Below are 23,145 nucleotides of genomic sequence, written 5' to 3'. Positions count from 1 at the left end.
ATCTTGAAGTACTTCATGCTGATATAACCCTATTTTGAAGTATTTCCTGCTGCTACAACATTGATTTGAATTACATCGTGCTGCTCTAACCATATTTTGAGCAGCTATAACCCTATTTTGAAGTACTCTGAGCAGCTATAACCCTGTTTTGAATTACTCTGTGCCGTTATAAGCCTATCTTGAAGTACTTCATGCTGATATAACCCTATTTTGAAGTACTCTGTGCTGCTATAATCCTATTTTGAATTACTTTGTGGTGCTGTAGCATCAATTTGAATTACTTCATGCTGCTATAAGCCTATTTTGAATTACTCTGTGCTGCTACACACTTTATTTCGAATTAGTCTGCGCCGCTATAAACCTATTTTGAACTCTTTTGTGCCGCTATAAACCTAATCTCAATTATTTCCTGCTGCTATAACCCTTTTTAGAAGTACTCTGTGCTGCTATAATCCTATTTTGAATTACTTTGTGAAATTATAACATTACACTGAATTATTAATTGCTGTTATGACACTATTTTGAATTACTCTGCGCAGCTGTAATCCTACTTTCAATTACTTTTTGCCTCTATGAGCCTATTTCAAATTACTTTGTGGTGCCATAACATTAAATTGAATTACTTAGTCCAGCTAGAACACTATTTTGAAGTACTCTGTGCCTCTAGAAGCCCATTTTGAATTCCTTTGCAGTGCTATAACATTGATTGATAGAACTACTTCATGCTGCCATTCCACTATTTAACAACATTGAGAACGCATGATGCTCGTACAATATTGTTTATAATTACTCACCTGCGCATTTAGCATACTACAAGACTCACACAATGAACAAAACAGTCGCGGGGGAACAGCGCGATAAAAGCCGGCGGGGAACGCGCCCCCCCTCCCCCCGTCACACACACACACACACACACACACACACACACACACACACACACAGAGAGAGACAGGGAGGAAAAGAAGAAATTGCTCTTTATATGAAGGAGTGGGTGGCTCTTAAAAGAGCCGTTGGGTTGATGAAGACGGCGGTAAGGCGCTTTACTTGGAGCTGGTGTACTTGGTGACGGCCTTGGTGCCCTCGGACACGGCGTGCTTGGCCAGCTCGCCGGGAAGCAACAGGCGCACGGCGGTCTGGATCTCCCTGGAGGTGATGGTGGAGCGCTTGTTGTAATGAGCCAGACGAGAGGACTCACCGGCGATACGCTCGAAGATGTCGTTCACGAACGAGTTCATGATACCCATCGCCTTAGAAGAAATGCCGGTGTCGGGGTGCACCTGCTTCAGGACTTTGTACACGTAGATAGCGTAGCTCTCCTTCCTGGACTTTCTGCGCTTCTTGCCTCCTTTGCCGGCCGTCTTGGTCACGGCTTTCTTGGATCCCTTCTTGGGAGCGGCCTTAGCTGGGTCGGGCATGTTGCTGCTGCTGCTTCTCCTGTAGACTGCGAGAGAATGAATAACGCCCGCCTCGCGGCCGCTCTATTTACAGGCCGACATTGTAATTAGGCACAAGCGAAGAACATTTTTTTATTGGTCAAAATCCCACACCGCCTCATACAGGGAGCCTCCCACCGCTCCGCCCTCTTCCTCCTCCTCCTCCTCCTCGCTCGCCCCCCCCCCGCTACGCTTTGTTTCCCTTCCCGCCTTTTTTACATTCACAACAATGTGCACTATGACAAAAGAAGAAAAAAAAATTCTATTATAGTCTTCTAACGCGTTTCACACACACACACACGTTATGTAATTCACACACACATTATGTACATGTGTATATATATATATATATATATATATATATATATATATACACACACACACACACACACACGATATAAACATGTAAAACTAGATTGTTTATGATTTTGTGTTCATATATAAATTATCTTCTACTTATGTGTTACGTGTGTAAAAAAAACACACACACACACACACACACACACACAGCACGAGGAACAGCTCTTTTTCTGGATGTTTGGGTGGCTCTTAAAAGAGCCGTTGTGTTCGCGTCGTTCGGTGTTGGAGCGTTTAACCGCCGAAGCCGTACAGGGTGCGTCCCTGGCGTTTCAGGGCATACACCACATCCATGGCGGTGACCGTCTTCCTCTTGGCATGCTCGGTGTAGGTGACGGCGTCGCGGATCACGTTCTCCAGGAACACCTTCAGCACACCGCGAGTCTCTTCGTAGATCAGACCGGAAATACGCTTAACACCGCCACGGCGAGCCAGACGGCGAATAGCCGGCTTGGTGATTCCCTGGATGTTATCGCGAAGAACTTTACGGTGACGCTTGGCGCCTCCTTTGCCGAGCCCCTTTCCGCCCTTGCCTCTGCCAGACATGATGCTGCTCTCTCGAAGTCAAGCTGCTCAATAAAACTCGCCGCGCAGCGCCCACATATTTATCCGCCCTCTACAGGACCTTGTTGAGAACAGGCGAGGAGGCGGGCCTAAGACCAACGGTCACACAATAGAGCACATTCAAAAAGAAACAGAACGCCACAGCTTTCTACCTGCTAGCGTCTTCTTCTTCCTCACCCTCTCTATACACACAAACATTATTATTACTATTATTATTATTATTAGTAGTAGTAGTAGTAGTAGTAGTAGTAGTAGTAGTTGTTTTTCCAGTAGTAGTAACAATAGTAGAAGTCTTATTCCGATATGCAAGGTGTATATTTAAAAAGACAAAACAAAAAACAATACAGCCAAACACCCGTCAGTGTAAGGAGGTTAGTAAAAGTACTCTGTGTTTGTAAAACATCGACATTCCCTTTACAGACACGAGACGTTCCTCCTAGGTCCGCTGTAACGACGGGTCTCGCGTAGCAGCACAGCATCTTATTAGTAGGCCCCTCATTCAGCCGATCGCCATCAAAGTCTGTGTACACTTTTAATCGAGCCCACATTTTACCACACCAATCGATCACTCACAAATGCCAATCACTTAACTGACAAGCGGCACAGAAAGGAATGCGAGGGCAACTCTCGGGCCTTACTTTATCAGCTCTCTCAAAGGCAAAATATAATGGCCTCTCTAAGGTATAATGTCTAAAATAGATACATTTTCTCAAACACTAACCTCATTCTTAAACTCCAAGTGTCATTCGCAAGGAAAGCATACTCGCTTCACCATTTGTGCCAAAGAAACTAACATACAATTCATCAAACACGTGCGTCGACACAAAGCCAAAGCCGTAAGAAGTTAAATTTGTGCCGATGCCATAGTCATATGAGCACAACAACAGAGTCTGATTCCTCCTACACTCTCTTGTACTCGGCCAAATAAAACACAGTCGTGAACTGTGAATCTGATAGTTGTGCGCCTTTAACTCACCGTGTAGAAAATTATGCCAGCAACCGTGAACACCGTTCATAACGCGTCGTCTTACTTTACTCATTTATTAGACGTCTACAATGTTCATCATTTCAGACTGCCGTGTCGATCAGACTGTCATGTAGAAAAGCGTGTCGATGCACAGCGGTGACAAACAACCCCGTGTGATGTATGTGACACGCATTCATACGCTTAATTGATCAAATCATTTCATTATCCGAACCCAGTTATTTACTACAAATGCAGGCAGTCAAGTTTCGAAATGCGGCCACACGTGGGTGAACACGATGTCTGTTAGCCTTATACAATGGAATGGTATTAATAATAGTAGCGCATTATTACTATTATTACTATTATTAGTAGTAGGAGTAGTAGGAGTAGCAGCAGTGTCATTGTTGCTGTTGTTGGTGTTGTTATCAGAATAATTCTAGTTGCCATATGTAGTGACATGTATTAGGAATTTTTCCTGGTGTTTGGTCACAACACGATACATTCCACACAGTTTACAAGATGCACATCACAGACAACGCAACACACAACTACCTTCCCAATCTCCAAATACTGCACCTTAAGCAGAAATCTGTAGAATCAGTTGCCATTTATATTACAGCAGAGGTACAAAGAGCAGCCGAATCCACTTCAGCTGGCATGAAACGGAGTCACATAATTGTGATATATAATACATAATAATAGCAATGATATACAGTAATGACAATATTTCATAAATAATCATTATAATAAACACTAATGCCTATTAGTCATATTAAAAAATAATTATTATTTAATAGCTATTATCAGTAGTAGTATTATTAATCTATAACATAAGCTTAGATAAAAATAAACAAATAATACTAAACAGGATATCCCAGCTTGTGTGGAAGCAGTGCTGGGGCTTGAACCCCCGACCTTACGAGCAAAAACCCAGAGCCTTAACCGTTCAGCCAGCACAGCGCGGCATCGCTATCATCACTAGTAATAGTAGTATTGTTGTTGTTGGCTGATGTTGGCTGTTGTAAACATGTTGTAATATACGCTCTAACACGCAACAAAGATAGCATTGACAAACATGCCCCCCCCCCCGCCGCCCCCCCCCCCCCTTTTTTTTTTTTTTTTTTTTTTTTTTTTTTTTTTTTTTTTTTTTTTTTTTTTTTTTTTTTTTTAAACTATTTATTACATAGACTTGCTATATTTGCGGCTTTAAACAGCAGTGGTTAGGGCAAAGTGCACTTCCTAAACTTGGCCACACGAGGGCAGACAGGATCCATCCACAACAACACAGCGCTGCACACAACAACCTTTATTTTACTCCTCATCCTTTATTCTTTCTTCTAGTCTTTCTTTATTGTTTTCTCCTATTATTATTATTATTATTATTATTATTATTATTAGAAGTAGTGGTAGTAGTAACAGAAGATCTATTATTGTGATTGTTGTTGTTATTGTGATTGCGGTTGTCATCATGGTTTAACATATTTTCTAACACGCAACAAACATAGCATTGACAAACAATTCTTAAATTTAATTCAATCCTTTTTTTTTGTTTTAGCTCTTTATTGCAGCTGTAGACTTGACCTGCGCCTATAAACAGCAGTGGTTAGGGCAAAGTGCACTTCCTAAACGTGGCCACACGAGGGCGATTATGAGTAGTAGCAGTAGTAGTAGTAGAAGAAGTAGTAGTAGTAGTGATAGCAGAATTATTATTATTACTGTTCTTGTCGTTGTTGTCATCATGTTTTAATATATTTTTAACACGCAACAAACATAGCATTGACAAACTTTTCTTACAGCATGTCCCTCCTATTTTTATTTATTTATTTTTTTACGATTTATTACATAGACTTGCTATATTTGCGCCTATAAACAGCAGTGATTAGGGCAAAGTGCACTTCCTAAACGTGGCCACACGAGGGCGATTATGAGGAGTAGTAGTAGTAGTAGTAGTAGTAGTAGTAGTAGTAATAGCAGAATTATTGTTATTACTGTTCTTGTCATGTTTTAATATATTTTTTAACACGCCACAAACATAGCATTGACAAACTTTTCTTACAGAATGTCCCTCCTATTTTTATTTATTTATTTTTTTTTTTACGATTTATTACATAGACTTGCTATATTTGCGCCTATAAACAGCAGTGGTTAGGGCAAAGTGCACTTCCTAAACGTGGCCACACGAGGGCGATTATGAGTAGTAGCAGTAGTAGTAGAAGAAGAAGTAGTAGTAGTAGTGATAGCAGAATTATTGTTATTACTGCTCTTGTCGTTGTTGTCATCATGTTTTAATATATTTTTTAACACGCAACAAACATAGCATTGACAAACTTTTCTTACAGCATGTCCCTCCTATTTTTATTTATTTATTTTTTTTTTTACGATTTATTACATAGACTTGCTATATTTGCGCCTATAAACAGCAGTGATTAGGGCAAAGTGCACTTCCTAAAAGTGGCCACACGAGGGCGATTATGAGTAGTAGCAGTAGTAGTAGAAGAAGAAGTAGTAGTAGTAGTGATAGCAGAATTATTGTTATTACTGCTCTTGTCGTTGTTGTCATCATGTTTTAATATATTTTTTAACACGCAACAAACACAGCATTGACAAACTTTTCTTACAGCATGTCCCTCCTATTTTTATTTATTTATTTTTTTTACGATTTATTACATAGACTTGCTATATTTGCGCCTATAAACAGCAGTGATTAGGGCAAAGTGCACTTCCTAAAAGTGGCCACACGAGCCATCCACAACAACACCCAGCGCTGCACACAGCAAATTTTATTTTACTCCTCATCCTTTATTCTTTCTTCTAGTCTCTCTTTATTATTTCTTCTTCTTCTTCTCATTATTATTATTATTATTATAAGTAGTAGTAGTAGTAACAGAAGAATTATTACTGATTGTTGTTCTAACACGCAACAAACACAGCACTGACAAACATTTCTTAAAGGTTCTTCCTCCTATTTATTTATTTATTTATTTTATTTATTGCAGATGTAGAATTGACCTGCGGCTATAAACAGCAGTGGTTAGGGCAACGTCAAGGGCAGTCAAGATCCATCCACAACAACACACAGCACTGCACACAACAACCTTTTATAATAATTATTATTAGTAGTAGTAGTAACATTCATATCAATATTATTAGGATTAGCAAATGACTTCTAAAAACTGTCAATCAAACCATCAAGCTAGAACTCTGTACATGAAGTCATAATGGTTCACTGCAGGTACAAAGAACACATATATATGCCTTTCAAAATTACAAATATAATAAACAACATCAACAACAATATATGTACAAGGTGTTTCTCTGGTGTTGACTTTTCTCTCTGCCCCCCGTCCCCCCTCCATGTACACTCACAGGGACCCCGAATTGATGTTTTGTGTGTATGTTTATCTATCTATCTATCTATCTATCTATCTATATATATATATATATATATATATATATATATATATATAGCAAAAGCAGCTTCTAAAATAATCTTTATATGCAGATTAAGAAAAGAAATTTTTTTTTTGCAGTTTTCCACATGTTTGTGTATATCGTGAACGCAGCTACAGCCCCGAACCCCCCACCCCCCCAGTTCTCTGCACTCTCCCCCGGCTAACTACTACAAGTTTAGACTTATAAACACCTCCATAAAATGCTTCATAACAGAACACTGAATCTGGGAAATTGCAGTTCCTGGATTTGGCCGCACGAGGGCAGTCAAGCTCCATCCAGCACAACACGCAGCGCCGCTGTGTCCTTCCCACAGACACAGAGCTCATCAGCCTTATTACTGTGCACTGGATCATTCTGCCATAGCAACTCCAACACACGCCTCTTCTCTACTCTTTACTATCACTATCACTATTATTATTATTATTATTGTTGTTATTATTGTTGTTATTAGTAGTAGCAGGAATTTTTCATTTTAAATGTTAAAAACGCTATATAAAGACATAAATGAGCGATTGAATGAATGAATAAATAAAAATGTCACATGTTGTCCTTGATAAATATACACCAATGATTAAATATAGTATTATATCTGATCATTTCTAAGCAGAAAAGAAAGACAAGTGCAGATGGATATTAGGCGGAATGACGATAACGCGGAGAAACCCTTCTGCTTCTCCCCTTCAAATTAGTGAAGAGGCGCGCGCAGAAACCACAACATTTAAAGACCGATGAATCCCCGCGGCGTCATAAAGGGAAAAACTGTCAATCAAACCAACAGCATAGTTCTAAGCCTCTGACCCCAGCGCATGACGTCACAAATAAACCTTATGGTTCACTGCTCCCTTTTCACTGTAAGTGTGCCACAGCGTGAGAGCGCGCGCGTATAAGCACATAACACACAAACATTATATAATATTTATAATAATGTATATATTTATACAGGTTATAAAAATATTTCAAAGGTTCTTTTTTTTTTTTTCCCTACCACATTACATTTAGTTTTTAAACAGCCAAGGTACGAAGACTTGCTCATTTCGCTGAGACTGTGAGGTGGCTCTTAAAAGAGCCTTTGTGTAGATTAGACGCGGTCGTCGTTTAAGCGCGCTCTCCGCGAATACGGCGGGCCAGCTGAATATCCTTGGGCATGATGGTCACTCTCTTGGCGTGGATGGCGCACAGGTTGGTGTCCTCGAACAGGCCGACCAGGTACGCCTCGCTCGCCTCCTGCAGGGCCATGACGGCCGAGCTCTGGAAACGCAGATCAGTCTTGAAGTCCTGAGCGATTTCTCTCACCAGGCGCTGGAAGGGCAGCTTGCGGATGAGCAGCTCAGTAGACTTCTGATAACGGCGGATCTCTCTCAGAGCCACGGTGCCCGGCCTGTAACGGTGAGGCTTCTTCACGCCGCCGGTGGCCGGGGCGCTCTTGCGGGCGGCCTTAGTGGCGAGCTGCTTCCTGGGCGCCTTGCCACCGGTGGACTTACGGGCGGTCTGCTTGGTTCTTGCCATGGCGTCGAGCTCTGCACTTCACGGATGAAAAACAGAATACACGGCGCTCGCGAACGCCGGCTTTTTAAGCCCTAACGCTGCTCTGCGCTCATTGGGCGTCTTGAAGGCACTCGTCTGTCATTGGATAGAATGCGTGACGTCACTTGATGACTATTGGCTTCCGCCACCGGCACAGTTCGAAACACAAGGCGCCCGCCCCTATTCCACGGGCGCGCAGCGCTTTTGTACTCTGCCATTCACCAGTTACACACAAACCGCCCGCCGTCAAAACATATTCTCATCCCTCACACTGCATTTAGCCAACACGCCTCACTATTATTGTTATTCTTATTCTTATCATTCATATTATTATTATTACTACTGCTACTACGACTACTTGGATAGTTTCCATGTATATAATTATTTATTATATTATATATAAATATATAATTCTTAGCAAATTAGAGTGTTCATGTCCTGATTTTAACTGCGTTTGCTTTGTATTAAGAAGATAGGAATAACATTGCACTTTTGGAGCAGAAGTGGGTGGCTCTTAAAAGAGCCTTTGGGTACTGGCAAACGCAGCAGTGGGCGCGTTTACTTGGTCTTGACGGTCTTCTCGGTCTTCTTGGGCAGAAGCACGGCCTGAATGTTAGGCAGCACACCACCCTGAGCGATGGTCACCCCGCCGAGCAGTTTGTTCAGCTCCTCATCGTTACGCACGGCGAGCTGCAGGTGGCGGGGGATGATACGGGTCTTCTTGTTGTCACGGGCGGCGTTGCCGGCCAACTCCAGGATCTCAGCAGTCAGATACTCCAGCACGGCGGCCAGGTAGACCGGAGCGCCGGCACCGACGCGCTCGGCGTAGTTGCCTTTACGCAGGAGCCTGTGCACACGGCCCACAGGGAACTGCAGCCCAGCTCTGGAGGAACGAGTCTTGGCCTTGGCCCTAGCCTTTCCGCCGGTCTTGCCTCTTCCGCTCATGGTTATGATCAGACCTGTTCCACGAACAACGCTGAAATAATAAAGACTACGCGCCGAGCCCTCCGTGATATAGCCAACACAGCCGCTCTCTTATTGGCTAAGATCGTTGTGGCAGAAGAACCAATCACAAACGCGCCGTCAAATTCCACACATTCCGCCCACCATTCTATTCTACGCGACGCCCCTCCCACCCCCGTTTGTGACGCCGCCTCTGTGCGTGTGTGTGTGTGTGTGTGTGTGTGAGAGAGAGAGAGAGCGCATGAAAACAGACAGAAGGGAAAATAGACATACAAACGCACAAACGCACAAAATTCTGTACAACGCTACAGAGAAATGTAAATTCTTACTAGTTTGCCCATATGTTCATGTTCCTCCTACAGCCTCTGTCACCGTTTTGGGAGGAGGAATCCAATCCACTAAAAGCATCACTTTGTGTCATGAGAGGACAGGGAATATTGCTCTTTAAACGAAGATATGGGTGGCTCTTAAAAGAGCCGTTTAAGGAAGAAAAACATGAATGAAACACACAAACATGTTTATTTCTTTTTGGGGGCTGCCTTTTTCGCCTTTGCCGCTTTGGGCTTTGCTGTCTTGGGCTTCACAGCCTTTGCCTTCTTGGGGCTCTTGGCTGCCTTCTTAGGGGTCGCCGGCTTCTTCGCCTTCTTGGGGCTCTTGGTGGCTTTCTTGGCGGCGGCGGCGGGCTTCTTCGCCTTCTTAGGAGACTTCTTGGCGGCGGCGGCGGGTTTCTTGGCCGCTACCTTCTTGGGCTTCTTAGCCGCGGCGGGCTTCTTGGCGGCCGCCTTCTTGGGTTTGGGCGCGGCTTTCTTTGCGGGCTTCTTGGCTTCGGTCTGCTTCTTGTTCAGCTTGAAAGAGCCAGACGCGCCGGTCCCTTTGGTCTGCACCAGAGTGCCCTTTGTCACGAGGCTCTTGACGGCGAGCTTGACGCGGGAGTTGTTCTTCTCCACATCGTATCCGCCGGCAGCCAAAGCCTTCTTCAAAGCGGCGAGCGACACGCCGCTCCTCTCCTTGGACGAGGAAACCGCCTTGACGATGAGCTCGCCGACGCTGGGGCCCGCTTTCTTGGTCCTCGAAGCTGCTTTCTTCTTGGGCGCTTTGGCCGGCGCGGCGGCGGGCGCGGGAGCGACTTCTGCCATGTCTGTGTGTGCGGAGCTAAGTAGAATAAAGGAGTCAATCGCTGTGGCGCTGTGTAACACAGGAACCTCCCTCCCCGCGGCCGGGGGGCTGGTCTTAAAAGCAGACATGAGAACGTTGTAGACTCAACCCGGGCGCCGCTGAATGACTGCGCTTCCGCGATGCGCTCGCAACTGTGTTTTCTCATGGCATTTCGCGGCGAAAATCCGACCCGTCAGGCAAGCTCCAAAGCGTTCAAGCACGCGTTTCGCGAGAACGGGCTTTCCCGTTTCTCCCGAGGCCCGCCACGGCCAGGAGGAGAGCACCAATCTCGCGCGGCGGCCACAAAAGTGCACGGCGCGCCTGGCGCTCGAGCCGGCGGGCCGCGCATTTCGTGCGTTGTGCTGTGTAAAAAGAGGGCAAAAAACGGCGTGGCCGTTGCGAGGCCTCCGGGCCGAGTTGAAGGAGAGCCGTGTGAGTGCTGCTGCTATGTTTGCACGGGCCGAGTGTGGCGTGCAGTATGTGAACCGAGGCCCCTTTTGGGCCGTGTAAAGCACATGGGTGGAGAGCGAGCGGGCGCGCTCGGAGGGACGAGGCGACTCCCGCAGCGTGACTCCCAGCGTCTTTGTCCTCGTCTGGTCTTCGTCGCTCGGGCTGGCGCCGGCACTCGGGCTGGCGCTCCTCGTGCGCGGCCGCGTCCTCTTGTGGTCCCGGGGCGCCAGGTGCGCCTCGTGGGCGCCTTAACGGGCGCACGCCTCCGCCTCGTTACCCGCGCCTGTCTCCGCCCTAGCCCGAGTTAACCCTAGTGCCGTCTAGCCCGGCTCTGCCCTAACCCTAGTGCCGTTTAGCCCGGCTCTGCCCTAACCCTAGTGCCGTCTAGCCCGGCTCTGCCCTAACCCTAGTGCCGTCTAGCCCGGCTCTGCCCTAACCCTAGTGCCGTTTAGCCCGGCTCTGCCCTAACCCTAGTGCCGTTTAGCCCGGCTCTGCTATAGCCTCATGTTTATGTAATTCCACACTGCTGTAACCCTAGTCTTATGAACTCAGCAGAGCTCTAACCCTATTCGTTGTTATTCAACTATCGCCTGGTTTTAATTGACTACGTTCTGCTATTACTCTATTGGGATAAATGTAGCCAATGCTGCTATAAATGCATTTGCATTTAGTCCACGCTTCTATCTTCACACGTCTATCTTTTGTATTTCATCCACAGGGCTTTAAACTTGGGATTGTGATTTACTCAGTACGGCTAGAATCCTATTTTGAAGTATTTCCTGCTGCTAGAACATTGCATATGCATACAGCATATAACTAGAATTACTTTGTGCCTCTATACTCCTATTTTGAAGTACACTGCGCCGCTATGAGCCTATTTTGAAGTACTCTGCGTTGTTACAGGCCTATTTTGAAGTACACTGCGCCGCTGTAGGCCTATTTTGAAGTACTCTGCGTTGTTACAGGCCTATTTTGAAGTACACTGCGCGGCTATGGGCCTATTTTGAAGTACTCTGCGTTGTTACAGGCCTATTTTGAAGTACACTGCGCCGCTATGAGCCTATTTTGAAGTACTCTGCGTTGTTACAGGCCTATTTTGAAGTACACTGCGCCGCTGTAGGCCTATTTTGAAGTACTCTGCGTTGTTACAGGCCTATTTTGAAGTACACTGCGCGGCTATGGGCCTATTTTGAAGTACTCTGCGTTGTTACAGGCCTATTTTGAAGTACTCTGCGCCGCTATGAGCCTATTTTGAAGTACGCTGCGCCGCTATGAGCCTATTTTGAAGTACGCTGCGCCGCTGTAGGCCTATTTTGAAGTACACTGCGCCGCTATGAGCCTATTTTGAAGTACACTGCGTTGTTACAGGCCTATTTTGAAGTACTCTGCGTTGTTACAGGCCTATTTTGAAGTACTCTGCGCCGCTATGAGCCTATTTTGAAGTACACTGCGCCGCTATGAGCCTATTTTGAAGTACACTGCGCCGCTATGAGCCTATTTTGAAGTACACTGCGTTGTTACAGGCCTATTTTGAAGTACTCTGCGCCGCTATGAGCCTATTTTGAAGTACACTGCGCCGCTATGAGCCTATTTTGAAGTACACTGCGCCGCTATGAGCCTATTTTGAAGTACACTGCGCCGCTATGAGCCTATTTTGAAGTACACTGCGCCGCTATGAGCCTATTTTGAAGTACTCTGCGCCGCTATGAGCCTATTTTGAAGTACACTGCGCCGCTATGAGCCTATTTTGAAGTACACTGCGCCGCTATGAGCCTATTTTGAAGTACACTGCGTTGTTACAGGCCTATTTTGAAGTACTCTGCGCCGCTATGAGCCTATTTTGAAGTACACTGCGCCGCTATGAGTCTATTTTGAAGTACTCTGCGTTGTTACAGGCCTATTTTGAAGTACACTGCGCCGCTGTAGGCCTATTTTGAAGTACTCTGCGCCGCTATGAGCCTATTTTGAAGTACTCTGCGCCGCTATGAGCCTATTTTGAAGTACTCTGCGTTGTTACAGGCCTATTTTGAAGTACACTGCGCCGCTGTAGGCCTATTTTGAAGTACTCTGCGTTGTTACAGGCCTATTTTGAAGTACACTGCGCGGCTATGGGCCTATTTTGAAGTACTCTGCGTTGTTACAGGCCTATTTTGAAGTACACTGCGCCGCTATGAGCCTATTTTGAAGTACTCTGCGTTGTTACAGGCCTATTTTGAAGTACACTGCGCCGCTGTAGGCCTATTTTGAAGTACTCTGCGTTGTTACAGGCCTATTTTGAAGTACACTGCGCGGCTATGGGCCTATTTTGAAGTACTCTGCGTTGTTACAGGCCTATTTTGAAGTACTCTGCGCCGCTATGAGCCTATTTTGAAGTACGCTGCGCCGCTATGAGCCTATTTTGAAGTACACTGCGCCGCTATGAGCCTATTTTGAAGTACACTGCGCCGCTATGAGCCTATTTTGAAGTACACTGCGTTGTTACAGGCCTATTTTGAAGTACTCTGCGCCGCTATGAGCCTATTTTGAAGTACACTGCGCCGCTATGAGTCTATTTTGAAGTACTCTGCGTTGTTACAGGCCTATTTTGAAGTACACTGCGCCGCTGTAGGCCTATTTTGAAGTACTCTGCGCCGCTATGAGCCTATTTTGAAGTACTCTGCGCCGCTATGAGCCTATTTTGAAGTACTCTGCGTTGTTACAGGCCTATTTTGAAGTACACTGCGCCGCTGTAGGCCTATTTTGAAGTACTCTGCACCGCTATGGGCCTATTTTGAAGTACTCTGCGCCGCTGTAGGCCTATTTTGAAGTACTCTGCGTTGTTACAGGCCTATTTTGAAGTACGCTGCGCCGCTATGAGCCTATTTTGAAGTACACTGCGTTGTTACAGGCCTATTTTGAAGTACACTGCGCCGCTATGAGCCTATTTTTGAAGTACTCTGTGCAGCTAAAGCCCTATTTTGAACTATGCTGTGCCGTTATAAGCCTATCTTGAAGTACTTCATGCTGATATAACCCTATTTTGAAGTATTTCCTGCTGCTACAACATTGATTTGAATTACATCGTGCTACTCTAACCATATTTTGAGCAGCTATAATCCTATTTTGAAGTACTCTGAGCAGCTATAACCCTGTTTTGAATTACTCTGTGCCGTTATAAGCCTATCTTGAAGTACTTCATGCTGATATAACCCTATTTTGAAGTATTTCCTGCTGCTACAACATTGATTTGAATTACATCGTGCTGCTCTAACCATATTTTGAGCAGCTATAACCCTATTTTGAAGTACTCTGAGCAGCTATAACCCTGTTTTGAATTACTCTGTGCCGTTATAAGCCTATCTTGAAGTACTTCATGCTGATATAACCCTATTTTGAAGTACTCTGTGCTGCTATAATCCTATTTTGAATTACTTTGTGGTGCTGTAGCATCAATTTGAATTACTTCATGCTGCTATAAGCCTATTTTGAATTACTCTGTGCTGCTACACACTTTATTTCGAATTAGTCTGCGCCGCTATAAACCTATTTTGAACTCTTTTGTGCCGCTATAAACCTAATCTCAATTATTTCCTGCTGCTATAACCCTTTTTAGAAGTACTCTGTGCTGCTATAATCCTATTTTGAATTACTTTGTGAAATTATAACATTACACTGAATTATTAATTGCTGTTATGACACTATTTTGAATTACTCTGCGCAGCTGTAATCCTACTTTCAATTACTTTTTGCCTCTATGAGCCTATTTCAAATTACTTTGTGGTGCCATAACATTAAATTGAATTACTTAGTCCAGCTAGAACACTATTTTGAAGTACTCTGTGCCTCTAGAAGCCCATTTTGAATTCCTTTGCAGTGCTATAACATTGATTGATAGAACTACTTCATGCTGCCATTCCACTATTTAACAACATTGAGAACGCATGATGCTCGTACAATATTGTTTATAATTACTCACCTGCGCATTTAGCATACTACAAGACTCACACAATGAACAAAACAGTCGCGGGGGAACAGCGCGATAAAAGCCGGCGGGGAACGCGCCCCCCCTCCCCCCGTCACACACACACACACACACACACACACACACACACACACACACACAGAGAGAGACAGGGAGGAAAAGAAGAAATTGCTCTTTATATGAAGGAGTGGGTGGCTCTTAAAAGAGCCGTTGGGTTGATGAAGACGGCGGTAAGGCGCTTTACTTGGAGCTGGTGTACTTGGTGACGGCCTTGGTGCCCTCGGACACGGCGTGCTTGGCCAGCTCGCCGGGAAGCAACAGGCGCACGGCGGTCTGGATCTCCCTGGAGGTGATGGTGGAGCGCTTGTTGTAATGAGCCAGACGAGAGGACTCACCGGCGATACGCTCGAAGATGTCGTTCACGAACGAGTTCATGATACCCATCGCCTTAGAAGAGATGCCGGTGTCGGGGTGCACCTGCTTCAGGACTTTGTACACGTAGATAGCGTAGCTCTCCTTCCTGGACTTTCTGCGCTTCTTGCCTCCTTTGCCGGCCGTCTTGGTCACGGCTTTCTTGGATCCCTTCTTGGGAGCGGCCTTGGCTGGGTCGGGCATGTTGCTGCTGCTGCTTCTCCTGTAGACTGCGAGAAAATGAATAACGCCCGCCTCGCGGCCGCTCTATTTACAGGCCGACATTGTAATTAGGCACAAGCGAAGAACATTTTTTTATTGGTCAAAATCCCACACCGCCTCATACAGGGAGCCTCCCACCGCTCCGCCCTCTTCCTCCTCCTCCTCCTCCTCGCTCGCCCCCCCCCCCGCTACGCTTTGTTTCCCTTCCCGCCTTTTTTACATTCACAACAATGTGCACTATGACAAAAGAAGAAAAAAAAATTCTATTATAGTCTTCTAACGCGTTTCACACACACACACACGTTATGTAATTCACACACACATTATGTACATGTGTATATATATATATATATATATATATATATATATACACACACACACACACACACGATATAAACATGTAAAACTAGATTGTTTATGATTTTGTGTTCATATATAAATTATCTTCTACTTATGTGTTACGTGTGTAAAAAAAACACACACACACACACACACACACACACACACACACAGCACGAGGAACAGCTCTTTTTCTGGATGTTTGGGTGGCTCTTAAAAGAGCCGTTGTGTTCGCGTCGTTCGGTGTTGGAGCGTTTAACCGCCGAAGCCGTACAGGGTGCGTCCCTGGCGTTTCAGGGCATACACCACATCCATGGCGGTGACCGTCTTCCTCTTGGCATGCTCGGTGTAGGTGACGGCGTCGCGGATCACGTTCTCCAGGAACACCTTCAGCACACCGCGAGTCTCTTCGTAGATCAGACCGGAAATACGCTTAACACCGCCACGGCGAGCCAGACGGCGAATAGCCGGCTTGGTGATTCCCTGGATGTTATCGCGAAGAACTTTACGGTGACGCTTGGCGCCTCCTTTGCCGAGCCCCTTTCCGCCCTTGCCTCTGCCAGACATGATGCTGCTCTCTCGAAGTCAAGCTGCTCAATAAACCTCGCCGCGCAGCGCCCACATATTTATCCGCCCTCTACAGGACCTTGTTGAGAACAGGCGAGGAGGCGGGCCTAAGACCAACGGTCACACAATAGAGCACATTCAAAAAGAAACAGAACGCCACAGCTTTCTACCTGCTAGCGTCTTCTTCTTCCTCACCCTCTCTATACACACAAACATTATTATTACTATTATTATTATTATTAGTAGTAGTAGTAGTAGTAGTAGTAGTAGTAGTTGTTTTTCCAGTAGTAGTAACAATAGTAGAAGTCTTATTCCGATATGCAAGGTGTATATTTAAAAAGACAAAACAAAAAACAATACAGCCAAACACCCGTCAGTGTAAGGAGGTTAGTAAAAGTACTCTGTGTTTGTAAAACATCGACATTCCCTTTACAGACACGAGACGTTCCTCCTAGGTCCGCTGTAACGACGGGTCTCGCGTAGCAGCACAGCATCTTATTAGTAGGCCCCTCATTCAGCCGATCGCCATCAAAGTCTGTGTACACTTTTAATCGAGCCCACATTTTACCACACCAATCGATCACTCACAAATGCCAATCACTTAACTGACAAGCGGCACAGAAAGGAATGCGAGGGCAACTCTCGGGCCTTACTTTATCAGCTCTCTCAAAGGCAAAATATAATGGCCTCTCTAAGGTATAATGTCTAAAATAGATACATTTTCTCAAACACTAACCTCATTCTTAAACTCCAAGTGTCATTCGCAAGGAAAGCATACTCGCTTCACCATTTGTGCCAAAGAAACTAACATACAATTCATCAAACACGTGCGTCGACACAAAGCCAAAGCCGTAAGAAGTTAAATTTGTGCCGATGCCATAGTCATATGAGCACAACAACAGAGTCTGATTCCTCCTACACTCTCTTGTACTCGGCCAAATAAAACACAGTCGTGAACTGTGAATCTGATAGTTGTGCGCCTTTAACTCACCGTGTAGAAAATTATGCCAGCAACCGTGAACACCGTTCATAACGCGTCGTCTTACTTTACTCATTTATTAGACGTCTACAATGTTCATCATTTCAGACTGCCGTGTCGATCAGACTGTCATGTAGAAAAGCGTGTCGATGCACAGCGGTGACAAACAACCCCGTGTGATGTATGTGACACGCATTCATACGCTTAATTGATCAAATCATTTCATTATCCGAACCCAGTTATTTACTACAAATGCAGGCAGTCAAGTTTCGAAATGCGGCCACACGTGGGTGAACACGATGTCTGTTAGCCTTATACAATGGAATGGTATTAATAATAGTAGCGCATTATTACTATTATTACTATTATTAGTAGTAGGAGTAGTAGGAGTAGCAGCAGTGTCATTGTTGCTGTTGTTGGTGTTGTTATCAGAATAATTCTAGTTGCCATATGTAGTGACATGTATTAGGAATTTTTCCTGGTGTTTGGTCACAACACGATACATTCCACACAGTTTACAAGATGCACATCACAGACAACGCAACACACAACTACCTTCCCAATCTCCAAATACTGCACCTTAAGCAGAAATCTGTAGAATCAGTTGCCATTTATATTACAGCAGAGGTACAAAGAGCAGCCGAATCCACTTCAGCTGGCATGAAACGGAGTCACATAATTGTGATATATAATACATAATAATAGCAATGATATACAGTAATGACAATATTTCATAAATAATCATTATAATAAACACTAATGCCTATTAGTCATATTAAAAAATAATTATTATTTAATAGCTATTATCAGTAGTAGTATTATTAATCTATAACATAAGCTTAGATAAAAATAAACAAATAATACTAAACAGGATATCCCAGCTTGTGTGGAAGCAGTGCTGGGGCTTGAACCCCCGACCTTACGAGCAAAAACCCAGAGCCTTAACCGTTCAGCCAGCACAGCGCGGCATCGCTATCATCACTAGTAATAGTAGTATTGTTGTTGTTGGCTGATGTTGGCTGTTGTAAACATGTTGTAATATACGCTCTAACACGCAACAAAGATAGCATTGACAAACATGCCCCCCCCCCGCCGCCCCCCCCCCCCGCTTCCCCCCCCCCCCTTTTTTTTTTTTTTTTTTTTTTTTTTTTTTTTTTTTTTTTTTTTTTTAAACTATTTATTACATAGACTTGCTATATTTGCGGCTTTAAACAGCAGTGGTTAGGGCAAAGTGCACTTCCTAAACTTGGCCACACGAGGGCAGACAGGATCCATCCACAACAACACAGCGCTGCACACAACAACCTTTATTTTACTCCTCATCCTTTATTCTTTCTTCTAGTCTTTCTTTATTGTTTTCTCCTATTATTATTATTATTATTATTATTATTATTATTAGAAGTAGTGGTAGTAGTAACAGAAGATCTATTATTGTGATTGTTGTTGTTATTGTGATTGCGGTTGTCATCATGGTTTAACATATTTTCTAACACGCAACAAACATAGCATTGACAAACAATTCTTAAATTTAATTCAATCCTTTTTTTTTGTTTTAGCTCTTTATTGCAGCTGTAGACTTGACCTGCGCCTATAAACAGCAGTGGTTAGGGCAAAGTGCACTTCCTAAACGTGGCCACACGAGGGCGATTATGAGTAGTAGCAGTAGTAGTAGTAGAAGAAGTAGTAGTAGTAGTGATAGCAGAATTATTATTATTACTGTTCTTGTCGTTGTTGTCATCATGTTTTAATATATTTTTAACACGCAACAAACATAGCATTGACAAACTTTTCTTACAGCATGTCCCTCCTATTTTTATTTATTTATTTTTTTACGATTTATTACATAGACTTGCTATATTTGCGCCTATAAACAGCAGTGATTAGGGCAAAGTGCACTTCCTAAACGTGGCCACACGAGGGCGATTATGAGGAGTAGTAGTAGTAGTAGTAGTAGTAGTAGTAGTAGTAATAGCAGAATTATTGTTATTACTGTTCTTGTCATGTTTTAATATATTTTTTAACACGCCACAAACATAGCATTGACAAACTTTTCTTACAGAATGTCCCTCCTATTTTTATTTATTTATTTTTTTTTTTACGATTTATTACATAGACTTGCTATATTTGCGCCTATAAACAGCAGTGGTTAGGGCAAAGTGCACTTCCTAAACGTGGCCACACGAGGGCGATTATGAGTAGTAGCAGTAGTAGTAGAAGAAGAAGTAGTAGTAGTAGTGATAGCAGAATTATTGTTATTACTGCTCTTGTCGTTGTTGTCATCATGTTTTAATATATTTTTTAACACGCAACAAACATAGCATTGACAAACTTTTCTTACAGCATGTCCCTCCTATTTTTATTTATTTATTTTTTTTTTTACGATTTATTACATAGACTTGCTATATTTGCGCCTATAAACAGCAGTGATTAGGGCAAAGTGCACTTCCTAAAAGTGGCCACACGAGCCATCCACAACAACACCCAGCGCTGCACACAGCAAATTTTATTTTACTCCTCATCCTTTATTCTTTCTTCTAGTCTCTCTTTATTATTTCTTCTTCTTCTTCTCATTATTATTATTATTATTATAAGTAGTAGTAGTAGTAACAGAAGAATTATTACTGATTGTTGTTCTAACACGCAACAAACACAGCACTGACAAACATTTCTTAAAGGTTCTTCCTCCTATTTATTTATTTATTTATTTTATTTATTGCAGATGTAGAATTGACCTGCGGCTATAAACAGCAGTGGTTAGGGCAACGTCAAGGGCAGTCAAGATCCATCCACAACAACACACAGCACTGCACACAACAACCTTTTATAATAATTATTATTAGTAGTAGTAGTAACATTCATATCAATATTATTAGGATTAGCAAATGACTTCTAAAAACTGTCAATCAAACCATCAAGCTAGAACTCTGTACATGAAGTCATAATGGTTCACTGCAGGTACAAAGAACACATATATATGCCTTTCAAAATTACAAATATAATAAACAACATCAACAACAATATATGTACAAGGTGTTTCTCTGGTGTTGACTTTTCTCTCTGCCCCCCGTCCCCCCTCCATGTACACTCACAGGGACCCCGAATTGATGTTTTGTGTGTATGTTTATCTATCTATCTATCTATCTATATATATATATATATATATATATATATATATATAGCAAAAGCAGCTTCTAAAATAATCTTTATATGCAGATTAAGAAAAGAAATTTTTTTTTTGCAGTTTTCCACATGTTTGTGTATATCGTGAACGCAGCTACAGCCCCGAACCCCCCACCCCCCCAGTTCTCTGCACTCTCCCCCGGCTAACTACTACAAGTTTAGACTTATAAACACCTCCATAAAATGCTTCATAACAGAACACTGAATCTGGGAAATTGCAGTTCCTGGATTTGGCCGCACGAGGGCAGTCAAGCTCCATCCAGCACAACACGCAGCGCCGCTGTGTCCTTCCCACAGACACAGAGCTCATCAGCCTTATTACTGTGCACTGGATCATTCTGCCATAGCAACTCCAACACACGCCTCTTCTCTACTCTTTACTATCACTATCACTATTATTATTATTATTATTGTTGTTATTATTGTTGTTATTAGTAGTAGCAGGAATTTTTCATTTTAAATGTTAAAAACGCTATATAAAGACATAAATGAGCGATTGAATGAATGAATAAATAAAAATGTCACATGTTGTCCTTGATAAATATACACCAATGATTAAATATAGTATTATATCTGATCATTTCTAAGCAGAAAAGAAAGACAAGTGCAGATGGATATTAGGCGGAATGACGATAACGCGGAGAAACCCTTCTGCTTCTCCCCTTCAAATTAGTGAAGAGGCGCGCGCAGAAACCACAACATTTAAAGACCGATGAATCCCCGCGGCGTCATAAAGGGAAAAACTGTCAATCAAACCAACAGCATAGTTCTAAGCCTCTGACCCCAGCGCATGACGTCACAAATAAACCTTATGGTTCACTGCTCCCTTTTCACTGTAAGTGTGCCACAGCGTGAGAGCGCGCGCGTATAAGCACATAACACACAAACATTATATAATATTTATAATAATGTATATATTTATACAGGTTATAAAAATATTTCAAAGGTTCTTTTTTTTTTTTTCCCTACCACATTACATTTAGTTTTTAAACAGCCAAGGTACGAAGACTTGCTCATTTCGCTGAGACTGTGAGGTGGCTCTTAAAAGAGCCTTTGTGTAGATTAGACGCGGTCGTCGTTTAAGCGCGCTCTCCGCGAATACGGCGGGCCAGCTGAATATCCTTGGGCATGATGGTCACTCTCTTGGCGTGGATGGCGCACAGGTTGGTGTCCTCGAACAGGCCGACCAGGTACGCCTCGCTCGCCTCCTGCAGGGCCATGACGGCCGAGCTCTGGAAACGCAGATCAGTCTTGAAGTCCTGAGCGATTTCTCTCACCAGGCGCTGGAAGGGCAGCTTGCGGATGAGCAGCTCAGTAGACTTCTGATAACGGCGGATCTCTCTCAGAGCCACGGTGCCCGGCCTGTAACGGTGAGGCTTCTTCACGCCGCCGGTGGCCGGGGCGCTCTTGCGGGCGGCCTTAGTGGCGAGCTGCTTCCTGGGCGCCTTGCCACCGGTGGACTTACGGGCGGTCTGCTTGGTTCTTGCCATGGCGTCGAGCTCTGCACTTCACGGATGAAAAACAGAATACACGGCGCTCGCGAACGCCGGCTTTTTAAGCCCTAACGCTGCTCTGCGCTCATTGGGCGTCTTGAAGGCACTCGTCTGTCATTGGATAGAATGCGTGACGTCACTTGATGACTATTGGCTTCCGCCACCGGCACAGTTCGAAACACAAGGCGCCCGCCCCTATTCCACGGGCGCGCAGCGCTTTTGTACTCTGCCATTCACCAGTTACACACAAACCGCCCGCCGTCAAAACATATTCTCATCCCTCACACTGCATTTAGCCAACACGCCTCACTATTATTGTTATTCTTATTCTTATCATTCATATTATTATTATTACTACTGCTACTACGACTACTTGGATAGTTTCCATGTATATAATTATTTATTATATTATATATAAATATATAATTCTTAGCAAATTAGAGTGTTCATGTCCTGATTTTAACTGCGTTTGCTTTGTATTAAGAAGATAGGAATAACATTGCACTTTTGGAGCAGAAGTGGGTGGCTCTTAAAAGAGCCTTTGGGTACTGGCAAACGCAGCAGTGGGCGCGTTTACTTGGTCTTGACGGTCTTCTCGGTCTTCTTGGGCAGAAGCACGGCCTGAATGTTAGGCAGCACACCACCCTGAGCGATGGTCACCCCGCCGAGCAGTTTGTTCAGCTCCTCATCGTTACGCACGGCGAGCTGCAGGTGGCGGGGGATGATACGGGTCTTCTTGTTGTCACGGGCGGCGTTGCCGGCCAACTCCAGGATCTCAGCAGTCAGATACTCCAGCACGGCGGCCAGGTAGACCGGAGCGCCGGCACCGACGCGCTCGGCGTAGTTGCCTTTACGCAGGAGCCTGTGCACACGGCCCACAGGGAACTGCAGCCCAGCTCTGGAGGAACGAGTCTTGGCCTTGGCCCTAGCCTTTCCGCCGGTCTTGCCTCTTCCGCTCATGGTTATGATCAGACCTGTTCCACGAACAACGCTGAAATAATAAAGACTACGCGCCGAGCCCTCCGTGATATAGCCAACACAGCCGCTCTCTTATTGGCTAAGATCGTTGTGGCAGAAGAACCAATCACAAACGCGCCGTCAAATTCCACACATTCCGCCCACCATTC

At 44.1% G+C, this 23,145-nt stretch overlaps 8 protein-coding genes across 8 annotated transcripts; all 8 read right to left on the bottom strand.

Moving 5' to 3' along the window:
* Positions 1-991: 991 nt before the first annotated feature.
* On the bottom strand, positions 992-1,451 carry LOC117599758 (histone H2B). Its single transcript, XM_034313776.2, has one exon. The coding sequence runs from the start codon at positions 1,413-1,415 to the stop codon at positions 1,041-1,043; it is 375 nt and encodes a 124-aa protein (XP_034169667.1). The 5' UTR covers positions 1,416-1,451; the 3' UTR covers positions 992-1,040.
* Positions 1,452-2,009: 558 nt separating this feature from the next.
* LOC117599761 (histone H4) lies at positions 2,010-2,353 on the bottom strand. Its single transcript, XM_034313778.2, has one exon. The coding sequence runs from the start codon at positions 2,334-2,336 to the stop codon at positions 2,025-2,027; it is 312 nt and encodes a 103-aa protein (XP_034169669.1). The 5' UTR covers positions 2,337-2,353; the 3' UTR covers positions 2,010-2,024.
* A 4,946-nt stretch (positions 2,354-7,299) lies between these two features.
* LOC128321709 (histone H3) lies at positions 7,300-8,295 on the bottom strand. The gene has a single exon (XM_053242136.1). It carries the CDS (start codon positions 8,278-8,280, stop codon positions 7,870-7,872), a length of 411 nt encoding a protein of 136 aa, XP_053098111.1. The 5' UTR covers positions 8,281-8,295; the 3' UTR covers positions 7,300-7,869.
* A 516-nt stretch (positions 8,296-8,811) lies between these two features.
* Positions 8,812-23,012, bottom strand: LOC128321711 (uncharacterized). Its single transcript, XM_053242139.1, is given in 2 exon segments — positions 8,812-9,257; positions 22,576-23,012. Coding segments are annotated over 2 exon segments (804 nt in total). The 5' UTR covers positions 22,979-23,012; the 3' UTR covers positions 8,812-8,856.
* On the bottom strand, positions 9,718-10,520 carry LOC128321707 (histone H1-like). The gene has a single exon (XM_053242134.1). The coding sequence runs from the start codon at positions 10,503-10,505 to the stop codon at positions 9,780-9,782; it is 726 nt and encodes a 241-aa protein (XP_053098109.1). The 5' UTR covers positions 10,506-10,520; the 3' UTR covers positions 9,718-9,779.
* Positions 15,019-15,482, bottom strand: LOC117599759 (histone H2B-like). The gene has a single exon (XM_053242138.1). It carries the CDS (start codon positions 15,440-15,442, stop codon positions 15,068-15,070), a length of 375 nt encoding a protein of 124 aa, XP_053098113.1. The 5' UTR covers positions 15,443-15,482; the 3' UTR covers positions 15,019-15,067.
* LOC117599760 (histone H4) lies at positions 16,040-16,383 on the bottom strand. The gene has a single exon (XM_034313777.2). It carries the CDS (start codon positions 16,364-16,366, stop codon positions 16,055-16,057), a length of 312 nt encoding a protein of 103 aa, XP_034169668.1. The 5' UTR covers positions 16,367-16,383; the 3' UTR covers positions 16,040-16,054.
* LOC128321710 (histone H3) lies at positions 20,151-22,030 on the bottom strand. Its single transcript, XM_053242137.1, has one exon. It carries the CDS (start codon positions 22,013-22,015, stop codon positions 21,605-21,607), a length of 411 nt encoding a protein of 136 aa, XP_053098112.1. The 5' UTR covers positions 22,016-22,030; the 3' UTR covers positions 20,151-21,604.
* Positions 23,013-23,145: the final 133 nt, after the last annotated feature.

Source organism: Pangasianodon hypophthalmus, chromosome 19, assembly GCF_027358585.1.
Source record: "Pangasianodon hypophthalmus isolate fPanHyp1 chromosome 19, fPanHyp1.pri, whole genome shotgun sequence".
Lineage (NCBI taxonomy): Eukaryota > Metazoa > Chordata > Actinopteri > Siluriformes > Pangasiidae > Pangasianodon > Pangasianodon hypophthalmus.
Note: the sequence above shows the minus strand (reverse complement) of the source record. Positions and strands in the feature narration are given on the sequence as shown.